This window comes from Lucilia cuprina, chromosome 3, assembly GCF_022045245.1.
Source record: "Lucilia cuprina isolate Lc7/37 chromosome 3, ASM2204524v1, whole genome shotgun sequence".
Classification (NCBI taxonomy): domain Eukaryota; kingdom Metazoa; phylum Arthropoda; class Insecta; order Diptera; family Calliphoridae; genus Lucilia; species Lucilia cuprina.
In genome coordinates, this window is record NC_060951.1 from 61691227 (window position 1) to 61715442 (window position 24216).

The 24216-nt window shown below is 26.3% G+C and overlaps 1 protein-coding gene and 1 long non-coding RNA gene across 6 annotated transcripts in view; one reads left to right on the forward strand and one right to left on the reverse strand.

The window, feature by feature from the left end:
• The window catches only part of LOC111675834 (tumor necrosis factor receptor superfamily member wengen), a 44691-nt gene extending 20928 nt beyond the window's left edge, over positions 1–23763 (forward strand). For both annotated transcript variants that reach the window (XM_023436673.2, XM_046947327.1), the window contains exons 2-5: positions 3736–4451; positions 5350–5566; positions 16051–16218; positions 19690–23763. In XM_023436673.2, the coding sequence (XP_023292441.2) occupies positions 3801–4451; positions 5350–5566; positions 16051–16218; positions 19690–19802 (1149 nt within the window). In that variant the 5' untranslated portion in view covers positions 3736–3800 and the 3' untranslated portion in view covers positions 19803–23763. The remainder of the gene's footprint in view (positions 1–3735; positions 4452–5349; positions 5567–16050; positions 16219–19689) is intronic.
• Positions 1–24216, reverse strand: part of LOC111675835 — a 144298-nt gene that overhangs the window by 23015 nt on the left and 97067 nt on the right. For all 4 annotated transcript variants that reach the window (XR_006940383.1, XR_006940382.1, XR_006940381.1 and 1 more), the window contains exon 4: positions 18967–18989. This is a non-coding gene — a long non-coding RNA (uncharacterized LOC111675835). The remainder of the gene's footprint in view (positions 1–18966; positions 18990–24216) is intronic.

The window sequence follows — 24216 nt, forward strand, 5'->3', positions numbered from 1 at the left end:
TAAATGCACACTTTAATAGCTTACAGTAAGCAGTGGAGTGGGGAGTGCAACAAGTGCATAGAAATGTTTAGGTTTAAAACAATATTTATGGCAAATGGGTTTTTTTCTATTTTTATTTTATGTTGTTTCTTTTTTTTGTCAATTGATTGGCGTTCGACACTTTAGCGATTTGAAATTTATAATCTATAAATGTAAAAAAAGGAAGAACAATAAAAAAAAAAAATTACAAAAAAATAATACTAGGGAAACGTTAAAGAAAACTAACATGACTTTTGTTGGGGTATGTCATGGTAAACGGCAACGAGTGAAAAAATTGTGTCTAACATAAAACCACATTACGCAAAAATACTGTATAAAAAAATAAGTTTTTTTGTTTGCTAATTTATAGTGCGAGTATTTATGTATTTCGTGGGTTAAAATTTCATTTTACTCGATAGTAGGATGGCAGATGATGATGTAGTCAGTCAGTTAGTTAGTTAGTTAGTTAGTTCGGTTGATCAGTCAGTTTTACTTACGAGTAATAACTACCTACAATTTTAAATATTTATTTGAAATTTTATACATATCGCTTAGTATCAGTTTAAACATATTTTAGTTAAATAACTAATAAAATAATATCTGGTACATATAGTAAAAGCTAGTAGTAAAAAAAAAACACCATGTTGTATTTATTAGTATCATTATTATTATTATTTTTTTGAAAACTCGGTGTCGGTGGTCGCTGATCGCAGGCCGCGCGTTCATATGTTGCTGATATTTGTTTTTTTGTGTGTGTTGTTGTCAGTTGGTTGGTTGATTTTAATTAAATATTCCTTCCTGTTGTTTTATATAGTTTTTTTTCGTATAATTTTTGTTGTTTTAGCTTTAATTTTTTTAATATGCGTGCTGTTTTTTTTCTTTTTGCTGCTCTCTCTTTATTTATGATTTCTATGACCATATTTTAGATTTTTTTTTAATTTTTTGCTTAGATTTTCTAATATGGTGAAGCAATATTTAGATTTTTGTTTAAGTTAATAAAAAAATTTTATTTATTAAAATTTACTAAAACTTATTAAGATTTCAAGTATTTATGTTGTCGGAGCATGATTAAACAATTAAAAATGTTTATTACAAAAATTATGATTTTTTTAATGGCTATTCTATTGTTAATGTAAGACATTTAAAGTGCTTCGAACATGTGGTTTTGGATTTGCCAAAAATGTCTTAAAATTCCAAAAAAATCTAAAGCGCCAATAAAAAAATCGCTCCTTTTATGTTGCTAAATCCAAATAAAGTTTTACCATATCCTCTAATTATAGCAAATGTAGCTTTTAGAATATTAAAAAGTTTTAGATTATTAGAAAATTAAAATTTATAAAATTTTTGTATTCTATGCAATTTTGCATGTTATTTTTTTACAGCAAATTTTCAAGAAAATTCCCTTTTTTATTTAAAAAAAAAATTAGAAAATTTGTTATTTTTAATATTTTAAGAAAATTTAATTTTTTTATAGAAAATTTTCTAAAACAATTTCCTTTTTATAGAAAATTTGCTAGAACAATTCCTTTTCTATAGAGAATTCTTTTTTTTAGAAAAATGGTGAAAAGTTCTATTTTAAAGGAAATTCAAATCAAGAACAATTCTCGTTGTATTGGAAATTTTTAAGAATCTTCAAAAACAATTCCTTTTTATAGAAAATTTGCCACAAAAGTTATTTTTTATAGACAATTTTTAAGAACAAATCTGTTTTTCTAGATAAAACCTCGTGAGATATTCTCTTTTTAAGGAAATTTTTCAAGAAAAATTCTCTTTTTATTGAAAATTTTTAGAATAATTCTTTTTTATAGAAATTTTTCAGGAAAAATTACTTATTTATAGAAACTATTCGAAAACAATTCTTTTTTTTATTAAAAACATTCGAGAATTTTTCTTTTTAAAGAAAATTTTCGAGATTTAAGTGTTTTTTAAAAAAAACTCTGAAATATTGAAAGATTTTAAGAACAACCTTCTTCATTATTATATTTAATTATTTAATAGAAAATTCACTTTTTGTAAAGAATTTGTAAAAAATTCTTTTTTATAGGTAAATAATGAGAGATTTCTCTTTATGTAGAAAATTTGTGAAAAATTCTTTTATTTATAAAAAAACTCTTCTTTAAAGAAAATGCTCAAAAACAATTTTCTTTTTATTAAAAATCTTTGAGAATAGTTTTTTTTTTATAGAAAATGTTCCAAACCAATTATTTTTTTATAGAAGAAGTTCAAGAACAATTCCCTTTTTATAGAAAATTTTCGAAAGAATTTCCTTTTTTAATGAAATTTTCATGAATAATTAATTATCTTTTTATAAAGAATTTTTGAGAACAATTCTCTTCTTATTAAACATTTGAGAAAGAATTCTCTTTTGTAGTGAATTTTTGAGAAAATTCCACTTTGTTATAAAAACTATCGGGACAATTCTTTTAAAAATAATTTTCTTTTTATAGAAAAATTTCGAGAACAATTCTCTTATTTTATTTGAAAAATGTTTCCAGAATTTTTATTTATATTAAGAAAATTCTCTTCTCGCAAATAATTTGTGAGAAAATTATTTTTATTTAATAGGGAATTTTCTTTTGAAGTGAATTTTTGAGAAAATTCTACTTTGTTATAAAAATTGTGGAGAAAATTCTCTTTTTATAAAAAATTTTTGAGAAAATTCTTTTTTTAAGAACAAAAATTGTTTTGCAGAAAAAATTTTCGAGAAAAATTTTAATTTTATTTTCAAGAAAATTCTATTTTAGAAAATTTTTGAGAAACCCTGTTTTATAGAAAATGTTTGAGAGAGTTCTCTTTTATAGAAAATTTTCAAGATAATTCCCTTCTTTATAAAAGTTTATGAGAAAATTCTCTCTTTAATACAAAATTCTCTCTTTAACAGAAAATTCTCAAAAAAGTTTTTTTGTAGAAAACTTTTGAAAAAATTCCCTTTCTTTATAAATGTTTTTGAGCAAATACTCTCTTTAATAGAAAAAAGTTCTCTTTTAGAAATTTCCGTTTTCATCGAAAAATTACGAAAAAAAATTTTGTTTTTATAAAAAATTTCAGAAAAAACTCTCTTGTTTATAGAATATTTTCAAAAATCCGAAAAAATAGAATTTTTGAAGAAAATTTCCTTTTACTAGAAAATTTTTGCAAAAATTTAATAGAAACTTTTTTTATCAATAAACATTCAATATGAACCTACCAAGGTTAAAACAGCACCCTGATATTTGCAACACTTTTATTACACTTATTATTAAAATTTTCACACACAAACTGTCTCTTCAACTAAACTAAATCGATGGGAACTAAAACTTTAACTGGGAAAAAACTTCATTTTACAACTTTAACTGTAAATTAAATGCTGGCTTTGCGGCAATGGTTTTGCATAAATAAAAAACAAAACAATTTACATATTTATTCAGTTAAACAGTTCTACATTTTCCCATTTATTTATGGAGTCCAAGTACACATTTAAGAATTAAGTTTATTTTAAAATGCAGGCACCCATTTACAGGGAAATACGTTTAAGTTGAAAATTACTAGAAACTATTAAAACAAAAGGGAGAGAAATCGTGCGTGTGTTTAGTACAAAAAGAAAAAAAAAATTAAAAAAATTTCTAAATTCTAATTTGAAACAAAAAAAAAGTAGAAATACTTAAATACATAATTATTTACAGAGATAACGTGGGAAAATTTCAAAAAAATAATACTTTTTTATTGTTTTTATTACAGTTAATGCCGAAACGAAATTTAACGAAGACATCTAACAAAACAACTACAATTACAACAAACAAACGATGAACAACAGCTACACACCCGCGCATTTAACAAATCTTAAAATAACACCTCTCGTTACCAACAACTCCTCAAGCCGAACACAATTTGACACAACCGCAACAAACACAAATGAACCATGTTCGATCCAAAGTAGACTAGAATCCACTAACCAATGCAGTACTCAGGATCAAGAAGAGGAGGGAGAGGAGACGTCTACGAAATATCGGGCAGAGGAGGGACAAGAAGAGGTGTATACCAGTTACAAAACTAGTTGTAATAATAATAAAAATAAAAATAGCAATAATAATGTTAAGAAATCTGTATATACACAAAATACCAGCGTTGCAAATACATATATGCCTTTGGACACGATGACCAGGAGAAGGGCGTCGTGGTCATTGTGGTGGGGCGGCTGTTTGCGACCATCAACAGCGGCTTGTGTTACACTTTTAATATTAACAACGACATGTTCCTTATGTTCAGCCTCCCTATGTGAATCGCAAAGTTGGTGGGATCCATACAAGGATAAATGTATACCCTGCACTGTGTGCCAGGGCGATATGATACCATTGAGACCATGCCAAATGCATCGTGACACTGTGTGTGGCTCAATATATGATTTGAAAATTGATTGGGTCGTTTTGTCGAAGACCGAACCCAATTGGAAGGAGGTGAGTGAGTTGAAAAAGTTAACAAACATATTTTATTCAGCTAATGTATCTTTGCAATTCAGCAAAGTTAAATTAAATTTCGGCTAAAGTTCTAACTTTATTATAGTGTAAACATTACAATATTCATGTTTGAGGCAATTCAGCTTGCTGAATCACTTTCTAAAATAGCTGAATTGCAAATTATCTGAATAATTACTATTATATTAGTACACTAAATCAAGTTAATAATTTGTTTATTATAAAGTTTTTAAAATAACAAAAATTGCTGTTGGCAGCTAAATTTCATAAAATATTTAAAATTATTAAATATTTTTACTAAATTGAAGGAAAAGTTTTAAATTTCATAGATTCTGCTTGCTGAATAGCTATAGTATTAAGCTAAATTGTTATATTTTATAATTAATAATACAAACAATTAGTTTAAAGTAAATTTTGTTTGCTGAATTATGTTTTCAGCAGCTGAATTGCATTATTTGTTAAAACTAAGAAAGATCGTTGCGGATTAAAATAAAAATATATAAAATTTTGAAAATACAGCTTGCTGAATACCGATTATACTAAGCTGAATTAATATATTATAAAACTAAAAACTTTAAAAGTTTGTTTAGAGTTAATTCAGTGAGCTGAATTATGTTTTTAATAGCTGAATTGTAAATATTTGCTGAATTTTGCGTAATACAATAAAAAATAACTCCATCGAATTTTAAGTTTTTTTTTTCAAATTCAGCTAGCTGAATACAAACTAGCTTTATCAGGTTTTTACTAGCTGAATTAAACATTATAGTTCCTTGCAAATAAAATTTTGTACCACCCTAATAAAATTAAAAATCTACAAAAACAGAAACATATTTTTTTGGCATTTCTTAATTTCAATTTATTTTTTCCTTTTTCTTCACAGCGACGAAAGTTTGATGGTTTAGATTATGGCTTAGACCACCACCAGTTAACCGCCGAACAATTGCAACAGCTACAGGATGAGGCCGATCCAATGGATTGGCAAACGGCTGCACTTTTCTTGGCTGTTTTGGCATGTCTTTTATTTTTCATTGTAGCCGCTTGTATTCTAGTACATCATATGCGACAATGGCGACGCATGGAACGTAGATTAGATCAAGGTAAATAAAAGGAGAAGAGTAGAGAGTTCGGGCTTATTATGAAATCGCTTTTATTTTCATAATTAAATATTCCTTAAGCATATTAGTAAAAGGCCTATACAAATATTGAGTATGAATGTATGTATGTGATTGTTTGCAGTAGCACTTATTCGTTACGATCATGATTACGATTTATTTTGTTCATTGGGATTATAATTCTTTTTTTATATTTTTTCTTCTTTATAAAGATCACGTTTTATACGTTAAAGAAAACATGAAATTACATTTGAAATTCCAAACATTAATACAAATATAGTTTCGTTATGGTAAATAAATAAAAAAAAAAACAATGCAAGTTAACTATAAGGTAGTGTAAGGTAGTTCAAATTTAGAGTAATCGGTTCAGAGAATTAAAAGATTTAAAAAGATTAGGAACACAAAATTTTCTTTGATTTATAGTTAAAAAAATGTTCAATGACAGTTTCTTGATATCACAAGAAAAATCAGAATAAGCTAAAGAATAATTCAAAAGAATTTTTTTTATTATTCTCAACTTTAGGTGAAAATAATTTTAATATTTTCCTAGAAAATATATAAAAACAAAATTTTAAGTTTTTTCTTGATTTATTATCGAACTTGACTTCTTATATAAAATAAGTACTTTCAATTACTAGACAACATTTAAGAGCTAAATAGTAATCATAATATAAGCAACAGTTCTTATGCAAAACAACAGTTGCAAGACGAGTGCCATCAATCAATTTAAAACTAAAATAACAACAATAATATCAAAAAAAGAAAAGTAATTCGTGAAAAATTATTGAGAACGAATATTACGATAAACAACAAACAGAACAGATAATAAAAAAAAAACAGGTCCGAACGGTCGGCATAATTCTCTGAAATATTGGGCAACACGTACGCAACACACAATACGATGAATACCATAAATACGAACGAATATTAATGTCAATTCAATTCAGACATGGAAAATGGTAATTATTAAAAAAAAACTTACTTTTACCAAAAATTGTACTTGTTTAGATTAGTACCAGTCTCCAGTCGCCTATAGTATAGATTTGGATATGGTACAAGTCAGTTGACTAAAATATGGACTAGCGTATTGCTTGATTTATGGACAACCCTTTTGAATTGATCTATGATCACGGGCTATGAACTACCAAAAAGAGGGTACTTTTTTAGGTTAGGACCAGTCTAACGTCTATGGCATATGATCTACTCCATTGACTAAGTTGTTATATAGTCATTGGTCCAGCTTATTTAATAACCTATAAAGTAGACTACGTACAAGTCAATTGACTAAAATATGGAGTAGTCTATCGCTTGATCTATAGACTACCCCACTGAATAGACTAGTCTATCAACAAGTCTATGGATTACCAAAAGGGTTTAGGTAGGAAATAGTCTATCGTCAATAGTATAGATTTCGTTATGATCTACTCCATTGACTAGTCTATTAAATAGTCGTTGGTCCAGTCTAATGAATAGGCTATGAACTAGATTATCAAGAAGTCGAGAGCAACACTTGACTATAAAGTGTTCTTTTGCTTCTTCTTAAAAGTTGTCTTTTAACAACTCGATGTACTAGTCTATAGACTAGACTATGTTTTAGTCTATTTACTGTTCCATTAGTATATTGACTAGTTAATGGTTTATTGACTAGACCATAATCTACTCCACTGACTATTATGTCACTAGTCGGTGGACCAGTCTATGAATTTGTTTGTTGACTAGACTATGAAATAGTCTACTGTCAGTTCTTTAAACTAGTGTGCTGACAGTTTATTGAACTAGTCTACTAACATGACTAGTCTATATAGTTTATAATATTGTAAAAGTACCAAATATACATATATGCTACATAAAAGAAAGTACTATAATACTGAATTTTCCATATCTGATTCAATCATTATTCTTCTCTTATTTTTTGTTTATTTGTTTTTGGGATGTGTTGGGTGCTATTGTGTGAGAGAGTTAATGTGTATTTGTAGCGTTTTCTGCATACAAAGTGAATTTTACCAAAAAAAAAAAAAAAGAAACACATTCGTCTTTCTGAATACGTTTACTTCCAAAAATTTTTATATTTTTCATTCTTAATTATGCATATTGTTTTTTTTTTGTTATGTATTAATATTTGTTTTCTTAGTTCGTGCTCATTTCTGTATTGTTTGTCTTCCCGCCTATATGCATATTATGAAAAAAGCATATTTGCATGCATATATTACAAAAAAAAACCTATCAATTCTAATCAGTCTGTCCTTGGAACTGATAAATATTCATGTTATTTTTATACATATTTTAATATTTCTATATTGTCATACATTGTTTTAAATACATGAAAAAAAATATGAGAAAAATAAGTAAGAGTAATAAGATGGGCAAAAACGAATCTTAAAGACCCTTCAAGCAATGCGACATTTTGTATTAATTATCTCAAAGCCCTTAAAGATATAATTTATTTAGCTTTAATTGATTGGACCAAATTACTAATTTAAATCTCTTGAAATTCATCTACTATCAAATGGATAGATGAACGGACTTTCTAGGGGCCTTATACACAGACTTAAACTATTTACATATTAAAAGAATCAAATTTGTGATATAACGAACGATGTGCAGAGCCTACATGGGTCTTTAAAATAAAGTACGTTTAAGTTGTTCATAAGAATTTTTCATAAACAAGTGTTTCTTTCTATCTCAATAGTTTTTTTTTATAATTTCAGTAGAATATCAGCAAAAACAAACACCAACATTAACAATAACATTAACTACAACAACAATAAACAATAATAATAATAATATGTATGTATTTTGCAAAGTTGGAGTTCATTTGTTGTTAGTTGTTTGACTATTATTTAAGACTACTAATGAGCCATTGATGACGAAAGATTGTAAATGAGAGGAGACGGACTTGGGTCTGACATGACATTAAGAAAAACAACTACAGCAACAATGTTAGCATTAATTCATAAAACAAACATAGATATTTCAACAAGCAAAAAAATAATAATATTCCAATACAGGGTCTATAAAGGAAAATGAGAATAAGAATTATAAAATTTGTTTTTTAGTTAAAGACTTTTTAGTCTATAGACTATAGACTAGACTATAGACTAGACTATAGACTAGACTATAGACTAGACTATAGACTAGACTATAGACTAGACTATAGACTAGACTATAGACTTGACTATAGACTAGACTATAGACTAGACTATAGACTAGACTATAGACTAGACTATAGACTAGACTATAGACTAGACTATAGACTTGACTATAGACTAGACTATAGACTAGACTATAGACTAGACTATAGACTAGACTATAGACTAGACTATAGACTAGACTATAGACTAGACTATAGACTAGACTATAGACTTGACTATAGACTAGACTATAGACTAGACTATAGACTAGACTATAGACTAGACTATAGACTAGACTATAGACTAGACTATAGACTAGACTATAGACTAGACTATAGACTAGACTATAGACTAGACTATAGACTAGACTATAGACTAGACTATAGACTAGACTATAGACTAGACTATAGACTAGACTATAGACTAGACTATAGACTAGACTATAGACTAGACTATAGACTAGACTATAGACTAGACTATAGACTAGACTATAGACTAGACTATAGACTAGACTATAGACTAGACTATAGACTAGACTATAGACTAGACTATAGACTAGACTATAGACTAGACTATAGACTAGACTATAGACTAGACTATAGACTAGACTATAGACTAGACTATAGACTAGACTATAGACTAGACTATAGACTAGACTATAGACTAGACTATAGACTAGACTATAGACTAGACTATAGACTAGACTATAGACTAGACTATAGACTAGACTATAGACTAGACTATAGACTAGACTATAGACTAGACTATAGACTAGACTATAGACTAGACTATAGACTAGACTATAGACTAGACTATAGACTAGACTATAGACTAGACTATAGACTAGACTATAGACTAGACTATAGACTAGACTATAGACTAGACTATAGACTAGACTATAGACTAGACTATAGACTAGACTATAGACTAGACTATAGACTAGACTATAGACTAGACTATAGACTAGACTATAGACTAGACTATAGACTAGACTATAGACTAGACTATAGACTAGACTATAGACTAGACTATAGACTAGACTATAGACTAGACTATAGACTAGACTATAGACTAGACTATAGACTAGACTATAGACTAGACTATAGACTAGACTATAGACTAGACTATAGACTAGACTATAGACTAGACTATAGACTAGACTATAGACTAGACTATAGACTAGACTATAGACTAGACTATAGACTAGACTATAGACTAGACTATAGACTAGACTATAGACTAGACTATAGACTAGACTATAGACTAGACTATAGACTAGACTATAGACTAGACTATAGACTAGACTATAGACTAGACTATAGACTACGCTATAGACTAGACTATAGACTAGACTATAGACTAGACTATAGACTAGACTATAGACTAGACTATAGACTAGACTATAGACTACGCTATAGACTAGACTATAGACTAGACTATAGACTACGCTATAGACTAGACTATAGACTAGACTATAGACTAGACTATCAACTAGACTATAGAATAGACTTGTAACTTGTAAATGGAGCACTGAGTAAGCGGAAAGACTAATAAATATTCAAAATAACTGTAGAGTCAGGTTTAAGACCGGGAAGGTCGGGTAAACACATTTGTAAGCAGTTATTTTTTGAACAAAAATAATTAGTTATTCACCCCAAAATATGTATTTCCCCATTACTTCAATATTAGTTGCCTGCTTACCGGGTAAGCAAAGTTTTTCCTTGACTGTTTTAATATATTTATGTATATGTAAAGAGCAAGAAAAACCTTCAAATTTTCATAAAAAACAAAAATGCCATAAATTTAAACCGAATTAAAAAAATCTGCCTGCAAAACATTTTTTTGTTAAAAACATACAAATTTAGAAACCAATAAAATATTGAATTTAAGATACAAATCTACACTAAAGATTACTAGCAATACATCAATCATTAATAAACTCACAAGCGCACGATCATCATGCGATCTAACATATACCTACATATATACATATTCTACAGAAATTCTAATCAAAAATACAACATCGATGGATCTCATAGCCGAAAAAAAGCACAGGCACACAAGTTACAAGCTAAAGAAACATGTGTCTTAAAAATGTCATAAATCGTGTATTTGGCAAAAACTGTTGAAAAAATAAGTCGCACAAAAAAAAAGAAATCAGAAAACTTAAAACAACAACAAAAAACAATAAATATTGTCCAGGGTTTTATTCAGTTGTCGTTGTTGTCGACACCCATAAAATTTGAATACCGAAAGAAAAAACATAAAATTGACAAGAAAAACAAACTGCAACAACAATGTCCGTCCGCCTGTCTGTCAGTCAGTCGAAAAATATTTGTGTGATTTTTATGATATTTTTCTTTTTAACTAGATTTAGTTTGTAAAAACATTTAAAACTTTTAATAATGGTGATGATGATGTAGAGGTGTTGTTGGGGTGTAGGGTGTATATAAATTAATAATTCTTTAACAAACATCAAAACAAAAATTGGCTTAAATATTACCACCCACAACATTTTATCATAAAATGCATTTAGTTATGTAGAGTAGATTTTATTTCTTTAGCTGTTTAACTCTAGAATTTCTAACATAATTTATGACCGAAAAAGAAAAAAACTTTGTAATTCAGAAAAATAGTTGAGAATGGAAGAGTTCAGTAGTTTAAAGGTATTTAATGAATAATGGCTCATGGAATAGGTTTATCATTTAAATTCGAAGTTTTCTACACATTAGACAAGCTCGCAGATTTTCTAGAGACTCTAAGCCGATTCTGATACTAAGGAAGTATCCTCTCATAATATCCAAAATGTCTGCTCAGACCTCTATTTTCAATCTTACATGGACTTTAGTTGAAAACAGCCTGGAAACTGGAACTGGACCATTTTCGAGGTAACTTTCTTTTTATGGAAAATTTTCGAAAAATTTCTCTTTTTTAAGAAAGTTTATGGGAATATTTTCTTTTGTGGAAGTTTTTGAGAATTTTTTTTTTTTGAAAAAATTCTCTTTTTTTATAAATTTTTTGAGAAAATTCTGTTTTCTAGAAAATTTTTGAGAAAATTCTAGTTTTTTAGAAATTTTTTGAGAAATTCTCTTTTTAAAGAAAAATTTTGAGAAAATTCTACTTTTTAGAAAAGTTTTGAGAAAATTCTCTTCTTTAGAAAATTTTTGAGAAAATTCTCTTCTTTAGAAAATTTTTGAGAAAATTCTCTTCTTTTGAGAAAATTCTCTTTTTTTAGAAAATTTTCTTTTTCTATATAATTTTGAGAAAATTCTCTTTTTTTAGAAATTTTTTGAGAAATTCCCTTTTTGTAAAAAAATTTTGAGAAAATTTTTCCTTTTAGAAAAGTTTTGAGAAAATTTTATTTTTTTTAGATTTTTTTGAGAAAATTCTCGTTTTTTAGAAAATTTTTAAAAATTTCTCTTTTTTAGAAAATTTTTGAGAAGATTCTATTTTTTAATTTTTTTAGAAATTAATTGAAAATATTCTCTTTTTTTAGAAAAATTTAAAGTTTTTTTTAATTTTTGAGAAAATTCCCTTTTTAACAAAATATTTATCTCTTTTAGAAAAATATTCAAAAAATGCTCTTTTTTTAGAATTTTTTAAGAGATAATTTTTATCGATTTTTTTCTAAGAAAATTTTAAAGAAAAAATTTTTTTCTAAAATTTTTATGAAAAAGAGAGTAAATTTTCTAAAAATTTTTTCCAAAATTTAAAAACAAAATAAAATTTCTTGAATATTGTTAAGAATCAAATTTTTTTCTTGAATATTCTCTTTATCTACAACATTTTCTAAAAAAACATTTTTTTAAATTTTTTAAAAACTAAATTTTCATTAAAAAGACAAATTTTCTCGAAAATTTTTTATAAAAAGAGAATTTTCGAAACAGAAAAAGCAAACTGGTCAGACACAACTTAAACGACTCTGCTATTTATAAGGATCCAGAATATGATCCTAGTACAATTATATTTTGGAAATTTCCAAGAACAAATTTTAGATAAAAATTTGAAATATTATTTCAAGGTGGATTAAAGATTCTTTCATTAAAATTTATAACATATTTAAAGTTATTGGAAAAAGAAACTCTTGTTTTGATACAATCTTAAACCGGAAATACAATTTGATAATTATCATTTTTAAAAAATCAAAAACATAAGCGACACAAAGGAAATGTTTAGGAAAATATTTCAATACAAAACTATAACAGGTTAAGTCACGTATTTAATGGATAATATCTTTTAAGGTTGAAAAGATACAACAACAGAAATAGAAAACAAAAAAAACATGAGTGAATAAAAACAAAACTAAAACAAAATGTAGCCAAAAAAAATAATAAAACCTAATAACAAAAAGTACAACACTATTAAAACAAATAACAACTTCCGGTATCCTAAAAAATATAGTATCTCTAATAAGGGTAAAATACAACAACAAGAACTATTTAAAATATTTGAAATAAAAAAACTTCTACAAAATTAATGTCACAAATGTGGTGTCGTTTGTAGACATTTGTCATAAATTTGTAAAGGAATGTGTGAATAAATGTATAGCTGACAGATTGACGAAGTGTGGGTAAGTGTCATCAATGATGACGTTCTTTATACAATCCATTGATTTTAGCTATTTAAACAAATAAATAAAAATTCCCTTTTTGCGTTGTTGTATTTAATTTAATTTTCAGCCATTTTTGTTTAATAATGAAAAATCATTAATTCAATGACAAATATAGATTTATATGTATTTTTATATTTAAAACTTATTTTGGAAATCATACAATACAATTATTTATTAAAGCAACAGTTTTGGCGTATTTTTTTCAGTTATAAATTATAGACCATTCATTCATAAAAATTTATAAAAAATGTATATTCTTTTATGGTTAAATTAAATGAAAAATTATTTTGCAATTTTTTACTTAACTTTTTTTTTAAACATTAAATTCAAATACATGTATTTTTTATTGGCCATATACATTTATATATATTTCATTGAAAAGATAAATAGTTAACCAAATGAACTCTTCTTATATATACAAACACAAACGTAAGAGTTTATTTCTTTAAATAAACTTCCTTTTCTAAATTACTAAAAACAAAAATAAAATTTAAAAATTTTTCGTTATTATTAATAAAGTGTTTTAAACATTTGCTATAAACAATTATTAAATTCTTATTAACTTCAGCTGAAAAATAAATTCTAAAACAATTTGTGTTGTTATGCTTTGTTTTCAGCAGATTCGATATTTGTATCTTTGAAATTCGTTTATGGTTTTTTATACCAAAAACAAATCTTTTTAATGTATACATTAAAATCACTTTATAGTTGTTGTTGTTGTTATTTGAGGAAATTTCTTAGAGGAAATCAGGGCAGCGAATAGAAAAAAAATGTATAAAAAACATAAACAAGAGAACATCTATATTTGGTCTAAACGAATTTAGAAAGGAAGTACTTTTTTTTGTTTTCTATTTTTGAAATTAAAAAAATCTTTATGGAATATTTCTGTAAATAAAATTGATTATTATTAACAACTTCATTATTCAAGGACTTCTTTATTGACTAGACTACAGAGCAGTTTATGGCCTGGTCCATAAGTTAGTCTAAGAAATAGACTATTGACAAGACTGTGGACTACTCTATAGACTATTCACCACATATTGAACTGCTGACTTGTAGTTGTTGTTGTAACAAATTGGCTTCCCCGGGGGAAAACAAACTTCCGGTTGATACAGCTGTTGCTGACTTGACTTTGGTCGATTAAGAATCGAGTCGTTCCAGAACGAATATCCTATTATTGTGGGAACCCTGCTGACTAGTCAGTGGGCTTGCCTACGGACTAGTATATTGACACATATATTGAGTAGCGTATGTTCTAGCTTTTTGACTTGACAATTGACTATAGAGATCTACTGTTGACTCATCTATGGACTAGACCGTAGAGCATTGTGTGAATATGTATATTGACTAATCTGTTAACTTGTTAATGACCTAAACTAATAACTTGACTGATAACAAGCCTATGATATAAAATAATATATATTAACTAGACTGAAAAATATTCTATGGGCTGATCTATGACCTAGTCTATTTGCTTATCTCTTGATAGTCCATGGACTCTATTGACAAGTCTATGGACGGGCTGTGGACTACTCTATGGACTAATCTACTAACTATTAAGTCAATGGACTAGTCTACGAACTGAGGACTAGTCTACGAACTGATCTGTTAAGTTCTGTTAGTTGTCTGTTAGTTAATTCTGTTAAGAACTAGTCTATAAACTGGTCTGTTGACTAAATTTTGACTAGACTATTGACAATATAATGAAGTACTCTATTGACTAGTCTATGTGAACTATTATATGAACTAGTATAACTAGACGTTTTACTAGGCTATAGACAAGTCCGTGGACTAATCTATGTACTAAACTGTAGACTGTAATATTCGTCTAACTAATCAATGGACTAACTAAACTGATGAGTATTTTATGAACTAATCCATTAATTGCTTTATTAACTGGACTGAGGTCTTGAACTTGTTTGTTTACTAAACTTTTGACTAGACGAGTCTATGGACATCTCTGTTGACTTCTCTATGGATTAGACTATGTCCTCATTGAGAACTATTGTATGGACTAGTCCATTTACTAGGCTAGACTATTGGCCAGTCTATGGACTAGTCAATGTTCTATTGACTTATGTGTTGAATAGAAACAGGATGATTATTCTTTTAAATAACTAGTAATGCGGTCAAGGTCCCCAGGGATTCAATTAAACTTTTAACAAGAGAAGTTAATATTAAAAGCTAACTAAATTCTAAAGAATATAATGAAATCTCTAGAAATGTATTGATTAAGAACTAGGCATTTAATTGTAGTTAATATACTACAAATACTTACTGACCACGACCCCTGGGGTATCATAACCTCAATGAACAAAAGTAAACTATTAAATGTGTAATTAAAATCGCCAGGTCAAATGGTTTCTTTCAAGCAGCCATTTTTTTAAATTATTTTCTTTTAAACAAAAGTTTATAGAAAAGTGCTGCAACCTGGCACATAATCAAAACTAATGAAGTGCGAAAATTATTTTATAATATACATATACGAATTAAAACCAAAAACAGGAAGAGAAAATTACCAAACTGTGCCCCTGGCTGACTGACAGACAGTTGGGTATTTGCAAAAAAAAAAAAAAAACATGTGTTTAATGTTAAACTCTATTAAAAATATTTATAGCTGCAATAATGTTTTCTTTTTTTTTTTGCAGTTAACTATAAATAATATTGACTTATTGAAAATTTATTGGAAATTTTCTTTAATATTTCTGTTTTTTTCTCTCTTGCAGATGTCGAAGAACTTTCAACAAAACTCATGGCCAAATTGGCCGAGGTACAAAGTTTAGAGGGTGGTACATTCTTTATTGGTAATGCGGATGCTTTAAGGATACCAACGTCAACAACAGCATTGACAACAGCAACAACATTTCATCAACCACAACATGTTATGTTGCCAGGTGAGAAGAGATTGCTAATTTTCTTTGTTTAGTTTTAAGAGAATGATGGAGTCAAACATTTATATGTTTGCTTACAATAATAATATGATTAATCTACTCAATCAATTTGAATAATAATATAGTTGCGACAACTAGATAATGAGTAGCAATGATCATAAGAGCACTTTTTTTTAAGGAAAGGTGCTATAGATTTAAAATTTTTAAACCATTTGTTAGAAAATAAATCTTTTGCAGGTATTTCTTTCTTCCTTAACAACTTGCTGCAACAACATTACAACATATGCAACAAGTATGATTAAAAAACCAAGAAAAATAAATACTTCCCAAAAATAGATAGAAATAAATATGTTTGAAATTTATGGGTGTGTATTTTTATAGAAAATCTATTGTTTAGCACTTCAAGAAAAAAAGATTTAGAAAAGAATCTAAAATAAAAGAGACACTTCAAACTCTGTTGTATATTTACAAAAAGATTAACATACAAATACAAGATTAAAATAAAACTCAAGTGGGTTTAGGGAACAAATAAAAAAATATATATGTATGTACATACCAAATAAAAAGTGTCTAATGAGTTTCGTTGGGGTGTAACAATGTCCGTCCTACCGTCTGTCTGTCTGTCCATCCATCCATCTGTGTGAATATGTTCCTGGCGGGATACTTTCGTTGTTTCTTAATATATTTTTAAATTAAATCTTTTTTCAAGGTTTTCTTTAAGAATTTACAAATTTTTATTTTCGCTTGTGATCAAGAGAGTGAGTGTGTGAGTGCATCTTGTTGTGGTAAATTGTAAAATTGTCACCAAACACAGCATGTAGCTAGTGTTTTTTCTTTCTTTTTTTTTTGTTTGGTCTGATGGACTGATGAGTCTGACATACTTGAAAATTTCATTTTCTTGCTGTCACAATAAATAGAATACTTTCGAGTGTTTGGTTGCTAGTATTTGATCAACATGATGAGTTTTTTTTTTAACAAGTTTTATAACACGATATTTTAGAGGGACATTTTTATTTTTTTTTTTATATAAGAACTTTTTTGGAATATCAATTAAAATGAAGAGAAATTTGAAGAATTTATATGGATTTTATAAACACTTTTATTTAATTATATCTAGCTAGTTGCCATGACAGTAAAGTTTTTGATAAGTTTGTTAATAGACTTGTTCATAAATCAGTCTATGGCTTAGTTAAGAGACCAGTTAATAGATAAATTGATAGACTAGTAAAAAGATTAGTTCAATTATTAGTTCATGATTACATATTGTGAATAGAAAAATCATTGTACTAGTCCAATTATTTGTCCATAGGCTAGTAAGATTTGCCAAGAAACTATTCCACATATTAGCCAATATAGAAGTCCATATACAAATCGGACTTATTAATAGACTAGTTTATAAACAAGTCAGCAGAATAGTTCCTAGCCCAATTTATAGTCTTGTCAATAGACTGTCATATTAACTGGTTGATAGCTTAGTCAAGAAACTATTCCTTAGATCAGTACACACGCTAGTTTATAGACTAGTCAATAGTCCAGTTACCAGAGTAGTCTATAGATCAGTCAAAAAACTTATCCATAGACTTGCCTATAGATAATACTAGTCCATAGTTTAGCTAAGAAGCTATTCCATAGACCAGTCCAAAGATTACTCTAGATAATAGACTAAGTATTCTATAGTCTAGTCAGACTAGTGAACAGATTTATTAATGGACAACATATTAGTTATTAGTTTAGTCTATAAGTCAACTGACTGGTTTATAGACTAATCCATAGACTTGTAAGTAGATTGGTCCACAGAGTAGTCAATAACACTAACAAATAAACTAGTCCATAAACAACAAAACTTTTAAACTTCTCCTACTCACTAGACTAGTAATGGACTAGTCAAAGACTATTCAATATATTAGTCAATAGATTAGGCTAGTCAATATACTAACCTATGAGCTAATCAGTAAACTAGTCAAAAGACTAGTTAGTAGACTAGTAAAAATATTAGTTAGTAGACTAGTTAGTAGACTAGTCAGTAGACTAATTAACAGGTCATTTAGTAGACTAGCCAATAGACTAAGATTAGTTAGTAGACTAGACAAATTACTACTTAGTAGATTAGTCAATAGACTAGTCAATAGGTTAGTCATTAGACTAGCCAATAGACTAGTTGGTAGACTAGTAAATATACTAGTTAATATTCAATCATTTAGTCAATAGGTAAGTTAGGGGACTAGCCAATAGACTAGTCAATAGGTTAGTCAGTAGTCCAGCAAATAGACTAGTCAAAAGATTAGTCAGTGGACTGTCAGTAGAATACTCAGTAGACTAGCCAATGGAATTATTAACAGACTAGTCAAAAGACTAGTCAATAGACTAGTCAGACCACTAGTCTATAGAAATGCCAATAAAATAGATCATAGTGTTGTACATACATATACTAGTCCATAAACGAGACAATAGACTACTTTAAACTTTTTCAATAAAAGCTAGATTTATTTCTATTGTCTCTCTCTCTCTATTTGCTCTTATCATTAAAATCAACATAATTGAAAGAGAAAGTTTAGCGCTAAAGCAAAGAGAAAAAAGCCGTTTAGTTTGCCAGAATACAAAAGGTTTAAATTAAAAATTCACACTCAGAAACACTTTTTGCTTAAGTGCTTGAAAATGTTAACATTTTTATTGGAATTTTAAGGGGGAATATTTAAAAGAAAATATTCTTTTCATAACTAAATTTGTAAATATTATTTTAAAAACACTTACCTGATTCCATTAGCGTTAAAAGCCTAAAATGAGAAAAAAACACAAACATATTAACATTACTTTTTCAAACAAATTGCCCTGTTAATTTGACTAAATATTGAAACAAAAACATAAAAAAAATCCAATATTTATTTAAAACAAACAAAGTAGAAAAAAAACTCATTCATATCTTAAATTAAACATTAAATGGAAGTACGTCATTGGCTCATGACAATGAAATTGAATAAACAAATAAATCGCATCACAAATATATTTTTAAATAATAAAAAAAACATAATAATTTGTTTGGATTTTTTTTTTTTTTTTTTGAAAAATTAAATGTTATTGGTCTGTAGGTGTAGTTGTTATTGTTAAATAATTTAATTTTCTTTATGATTATGGCCACACGTCGCCAATCATTTAGTTGTCAGTGAGACAAACAACAAAAAAAGAAAATCATTTATAGAATTTTAAAAAAGGATCTTTGTCGAAAAAAAGGTTGTAGATAAAATTTATGTTTTTAATAATAAAAAAACAAACAACAACAACGATAAACACCAGGAATCAGTAGACTGTCGATAAATGTTTATTAAGGTGCAATTTATGGTGCACGTTTTACGTTTATGAGTGTTTTTGTACTTTTTTTTCAAATAAAAATATTATGTTTATTTTTCTTTTTACTTAAAATTTATTTCACATTTTTATATTTATTTATTTTATTTTACGTTTTTTTTTTTCTTTCAGAAAAATCGGATAAACATCAACAAAGTCTACAACATGATCGTCGTTTATTCACTAATACATCAACTTTAAAATCTGGTAATGTTTATATTGAGGAAAATAGTTCAAAATGTTAAAACAAAAGATGGTGGCTGATTGACTGTCGAAGTGCCAGAGGCTGGCTAAAAAACCACAACAAAAAACAAAAATTTTGAAAATTTTTAAGCGAAACAATGAAACTGGAACATACTTAAAATTAACACACACACACATACAAAAAAATTTACAAAAAAGTAATTCTTATAATTATGTAATTAAAATAAAATTTTACAAAATTAACAATAATATATACATTGTTAAAACGAGTATGTATAAGAAGATGCAAAGTAAAAAAACAAATATTAATGAATATCTCAACTAAAATTAAGGGTCAGTTTTTCTTAAGTAAGGTTAAGTTTTAATTGCAAAAATTATTTAATTGTATAAAGTATACTTAGTTTAAACCATTTTGAGCTGTTAGTAGTTTATGTATAATACAAATTTTTAGGCTAAACTAAGTTTAAGTTAAACTGAGTTTAAATTAATTTCAAAGATTTTTGTATTTGAATTTTGTATTCTTTAATAATTATTTATGGTAAATTTAACTTAACTGAGTTTAAACACGCTAGAATCTTAGGTAGTTTTAGTTACATACTAAATTACTAGTCAAACTAAGTTTAAGTTAAACTGAGTTTAAATTAAATTGCTAAATTTATATTTGAAATTTTATTTCTTTTATGTTTAAACTGATGGTAAATTTAACCTAAGTTTAATCCAGCTAGAACTTAAAGTTATTTTAGTTTTATATGAAATTACTAGCTTAAGTAAGTTTAAGTTAAACTGAGTTTAAATTATTTGTTTTTAATTGAATATAAGCAATAAATTTCTTTAAAACTAAATAAATTTAAATAAACATTGGTTAAACTTAAATTATAATTAGGAACGTTTTAAAAATTATGAATAGTCAACTAAGTAAAGTTTAATCCTAGTTTGAACTGATTTCCTTAAAACTTTAAGAAAATTTAAATAAAGATTTGTAAATTTTTAACTTAATGGAAAGTATCTCGAAAGTAAAACTATTTACTAGTTTGAAGCCCTTTATCTTAATCTCTGGTTATCAGTTATCATATATTTACGATAAATCGATTAGCAGATATTGAGAAAATACGAGATCTAACACAAAATTTCAGATTTTAACTAAACCTAGTTTAATCAAGAGTTTAAATATTTTTAACAATTAAAGCAAAAAAAGTTAAATATTAACTGAGATATAACTAAGTCTAAACCCTATTAAAACTTTAGTATGTATACGACCAAAGTAATTGCTAATAAGTTTTAATTTAACAGAGGCAAACAAACTAAGTTTAACTTAAGCTGAGTTTAATGCAAAATAAGTAAAAATAGTAGATTTCTTTAAAAGTTTAAACACTTACATAGTCCAGATCAACTGGCTACCAGTTTAAACATAGCTTAAGTTTAGCCCTAACGTTGCATAATAAAGTCAATTAAAACTTAGTTTAAGTAAAACTGAGTTTAGTGTTAAATAAAGTTTAAGAATTGCATGAAAATCCTACATCAAATGGGCAGAACTTTAAAACAGTTCAAGGTTTAACAAAGTTTATGTTTAGCAGTAACATTGAAATTGAAAAGAACTAAGTTTAGGTTAAACTGAGATCAGCTGCATAGGAAGTTAAACCAGACCCGTTTAAACTTAGTATATGTTTAGGTTGAATAAGCAAGATACAAATTTATTCTAAACAAAGAAAAGGTAAAACTAAGTTAAACAGAATTTAGTGTAAAATTAGTTAAAAGGAAGAAATGAAAGATATCTTCTAAACGCTAAAAAACTGAGATGTAAATTTAGCATCAGGAGTGCAATAAGTTAACGCTAAACAAGTTTAATTTCAGGTTTATGTAAAGTAAAATGCAAGTTTTTCTTGAATTAGGTTCTAATATAAAAGTTTAATTATATCATAATCTACTTGACTGTGTATATAATTATACATTTTGGGTCTTATTTATAAACATTTATCAAAGGTTTATAAAACATGTTTATGAATAAGGTAGCTTAGATTTAAACCAAGTTTAGAAATTAAATAATAGTCAAATTTTCTATACTGTTTACTTTTGTTTTCAAAAGTGAGTTCACACTAAGTTTTAATCGAATAAAACATCTTAAACAATACAGAACTTTGCCTAAGTTTAAACTAAGTTTAACTGAAACATACATTAGTTAAGTTTAAAGATTAAATTTAATCAAAAAAGTAAAATTAAAATATTAGGAGTTTAATCAATATAAAATATTGTCTTAGCTAAACTATCATTTACTCAACTTTTGTTTAAACGAGAGAACAGATATTAACTTAATCTTAGTTAAAACGAAAAACAAATTGTTTAAGTTTAAAGATTAAACTTAGTTTAAAAAGTTAAATTAAAACGAAAAGAATTTATTAATAGTAAACAAAAAAACTTTTAAATATTATTAAGGTTTAAAGTTTTTCAGTTCTAGGTTTAAGCTTAGAACTACTAAGGAAAATATTAAACCTTAAACAATTAATGAAATAAAATTGAACTAAATTTTGAAATAAATATTTGCTTAAGAATTTTAAATTGCAAACATTTTAGAAATTATTAAAATTAAAACAAGTTCTTTTCGAAGGATTAAGTAAACTATAATTAAGATTGCTGGATGTTAATTTAAACTAAGTTTAAAGAGAAATGGACTTAAAAGAGGATTATGATTAACTACCAGAAACAATATTGTATTTTGATAATTTAGATTAAAAAACTTACATTTTATTTTTGAATTAAACTTGTAATTTCTAAGAAGATCAAGAAAAACTTAAACTTATTTTAAATATAAAGGCTTAAATTACGAAACGTATATATCTCTGTTAAATAAAAAAATTGGTTTTTGGGATTAGTTTAAATAAGCAGGTTTTAAATGTAAAGTAATTTAAACTTCAATTAACTTAAACTAGGTTTAACTAACAGACAAAATCTATAGAACTTAATATTAAATCAAAACGGTTTAAGAAGACTAATAACCGTTACCATATTAACAAGACAAATGGATTTGAAATTTAAACAATATGAATAAAGTTTAACAGTTATTTAAATTAATATCTTAAACTCAGTTAAAGTATAGAAAATAGAATTTTTAATTGTTTAGGTAATGATACTTTTAGGAAAAATTTAAAATTTTATTGAACTAAAACTTATTTTATCCTAATTCTTTAGTTTTATAAAGCTCAGTTTAAACTTAGTTTAAAATCAAGTTTAACATTACTCCTTTCCTCTTAACAAAATTTGTAAAAAATTTAAATTCTTAACCTTTATAAAACAAAAACTTGTGTAAACTTCTTGTATTAACTTAAATTATATACTTGTAAACTTAACCTTAAGCACTGTAAAACTGACCCTTAGAAAATCTCTTAATTTATTATATTAAAATAAATAAACTTGTTGTCTTGTTGTACTATTTTTTTCCTTTTCTTTAAACTTTTTGTTTATTTGCTTTTAAAAAATAAATATAAAATTCTAAAAAAAAAAATAAATAAAAAACTCTTTTACAATAATTTTCTAAGTGTAAATAAAAATTAAAAAAAAATCGAAAAAATACTTTAATTTAAAACAAAATTGTTTCAATTTTGAAATCGTTTTGATTTCCAATTTTCTCAAAAAAAAATATTTCAATGTATTATTTTTCTCTTAAAAAACTCTCCTTTTTTGTCCTTTATTTCCTATAATTTCTAAAATATAACTTTAAACAAATTATTATTAACTTAAAAAAATATTTAATCTTAAATATTAAAAAAAAAATAAAACAACAAATAATTTTACTTAATGTAAATATTTGCTAAAATAATTATTAATGATAATACTATAAATTTAAAACAAAACAAAAATTTTTGAAAATGAAAAAAAAATTGAAAAACAAGCGTTTAACGTTTCAAAAAAAAAAGGTGTTGTGCTGCCATCTTTAATATGTTTAGCAACCCCCGCCCCCCACATCTTTACAGTTGAAGAAATAAATACAGAATATCTGCTGCATATCAACATCTTTGTCATTTTTAATTATTAAGCATAAATAAAGAAAAATTATAAATTTTAAACCGCGCTTAACAAATAAAATGTTATACATTTTCATTTGTTTTGTATTTTTATAATTTTTTTGTAAATGAACTAAAATTAATAAATAATGTTTTTGTAGTATTATTTAAAAAGCTGCTACTACAAAAACTCTCTCTTTCTCTCTACTTGTACTCGTAAAACTGTAACAATAATTGAATGATTCATTGATTATGATTTTTAAAAATAATAAAAAGTCTATTAAAAAAAAAACTAAAAAAATGTGTTTTTATTTACTATTACAGGAAACTGAAAAATGAATTTATAAATTGTTTTTCGAAATATATTTTTATTACAATTCAGAGACCAAATTATCGCATAATCGAATGGAAGCTTTCATATAGAAAAGACATTCCGATATCTAAAATGTAAAAAATTTTT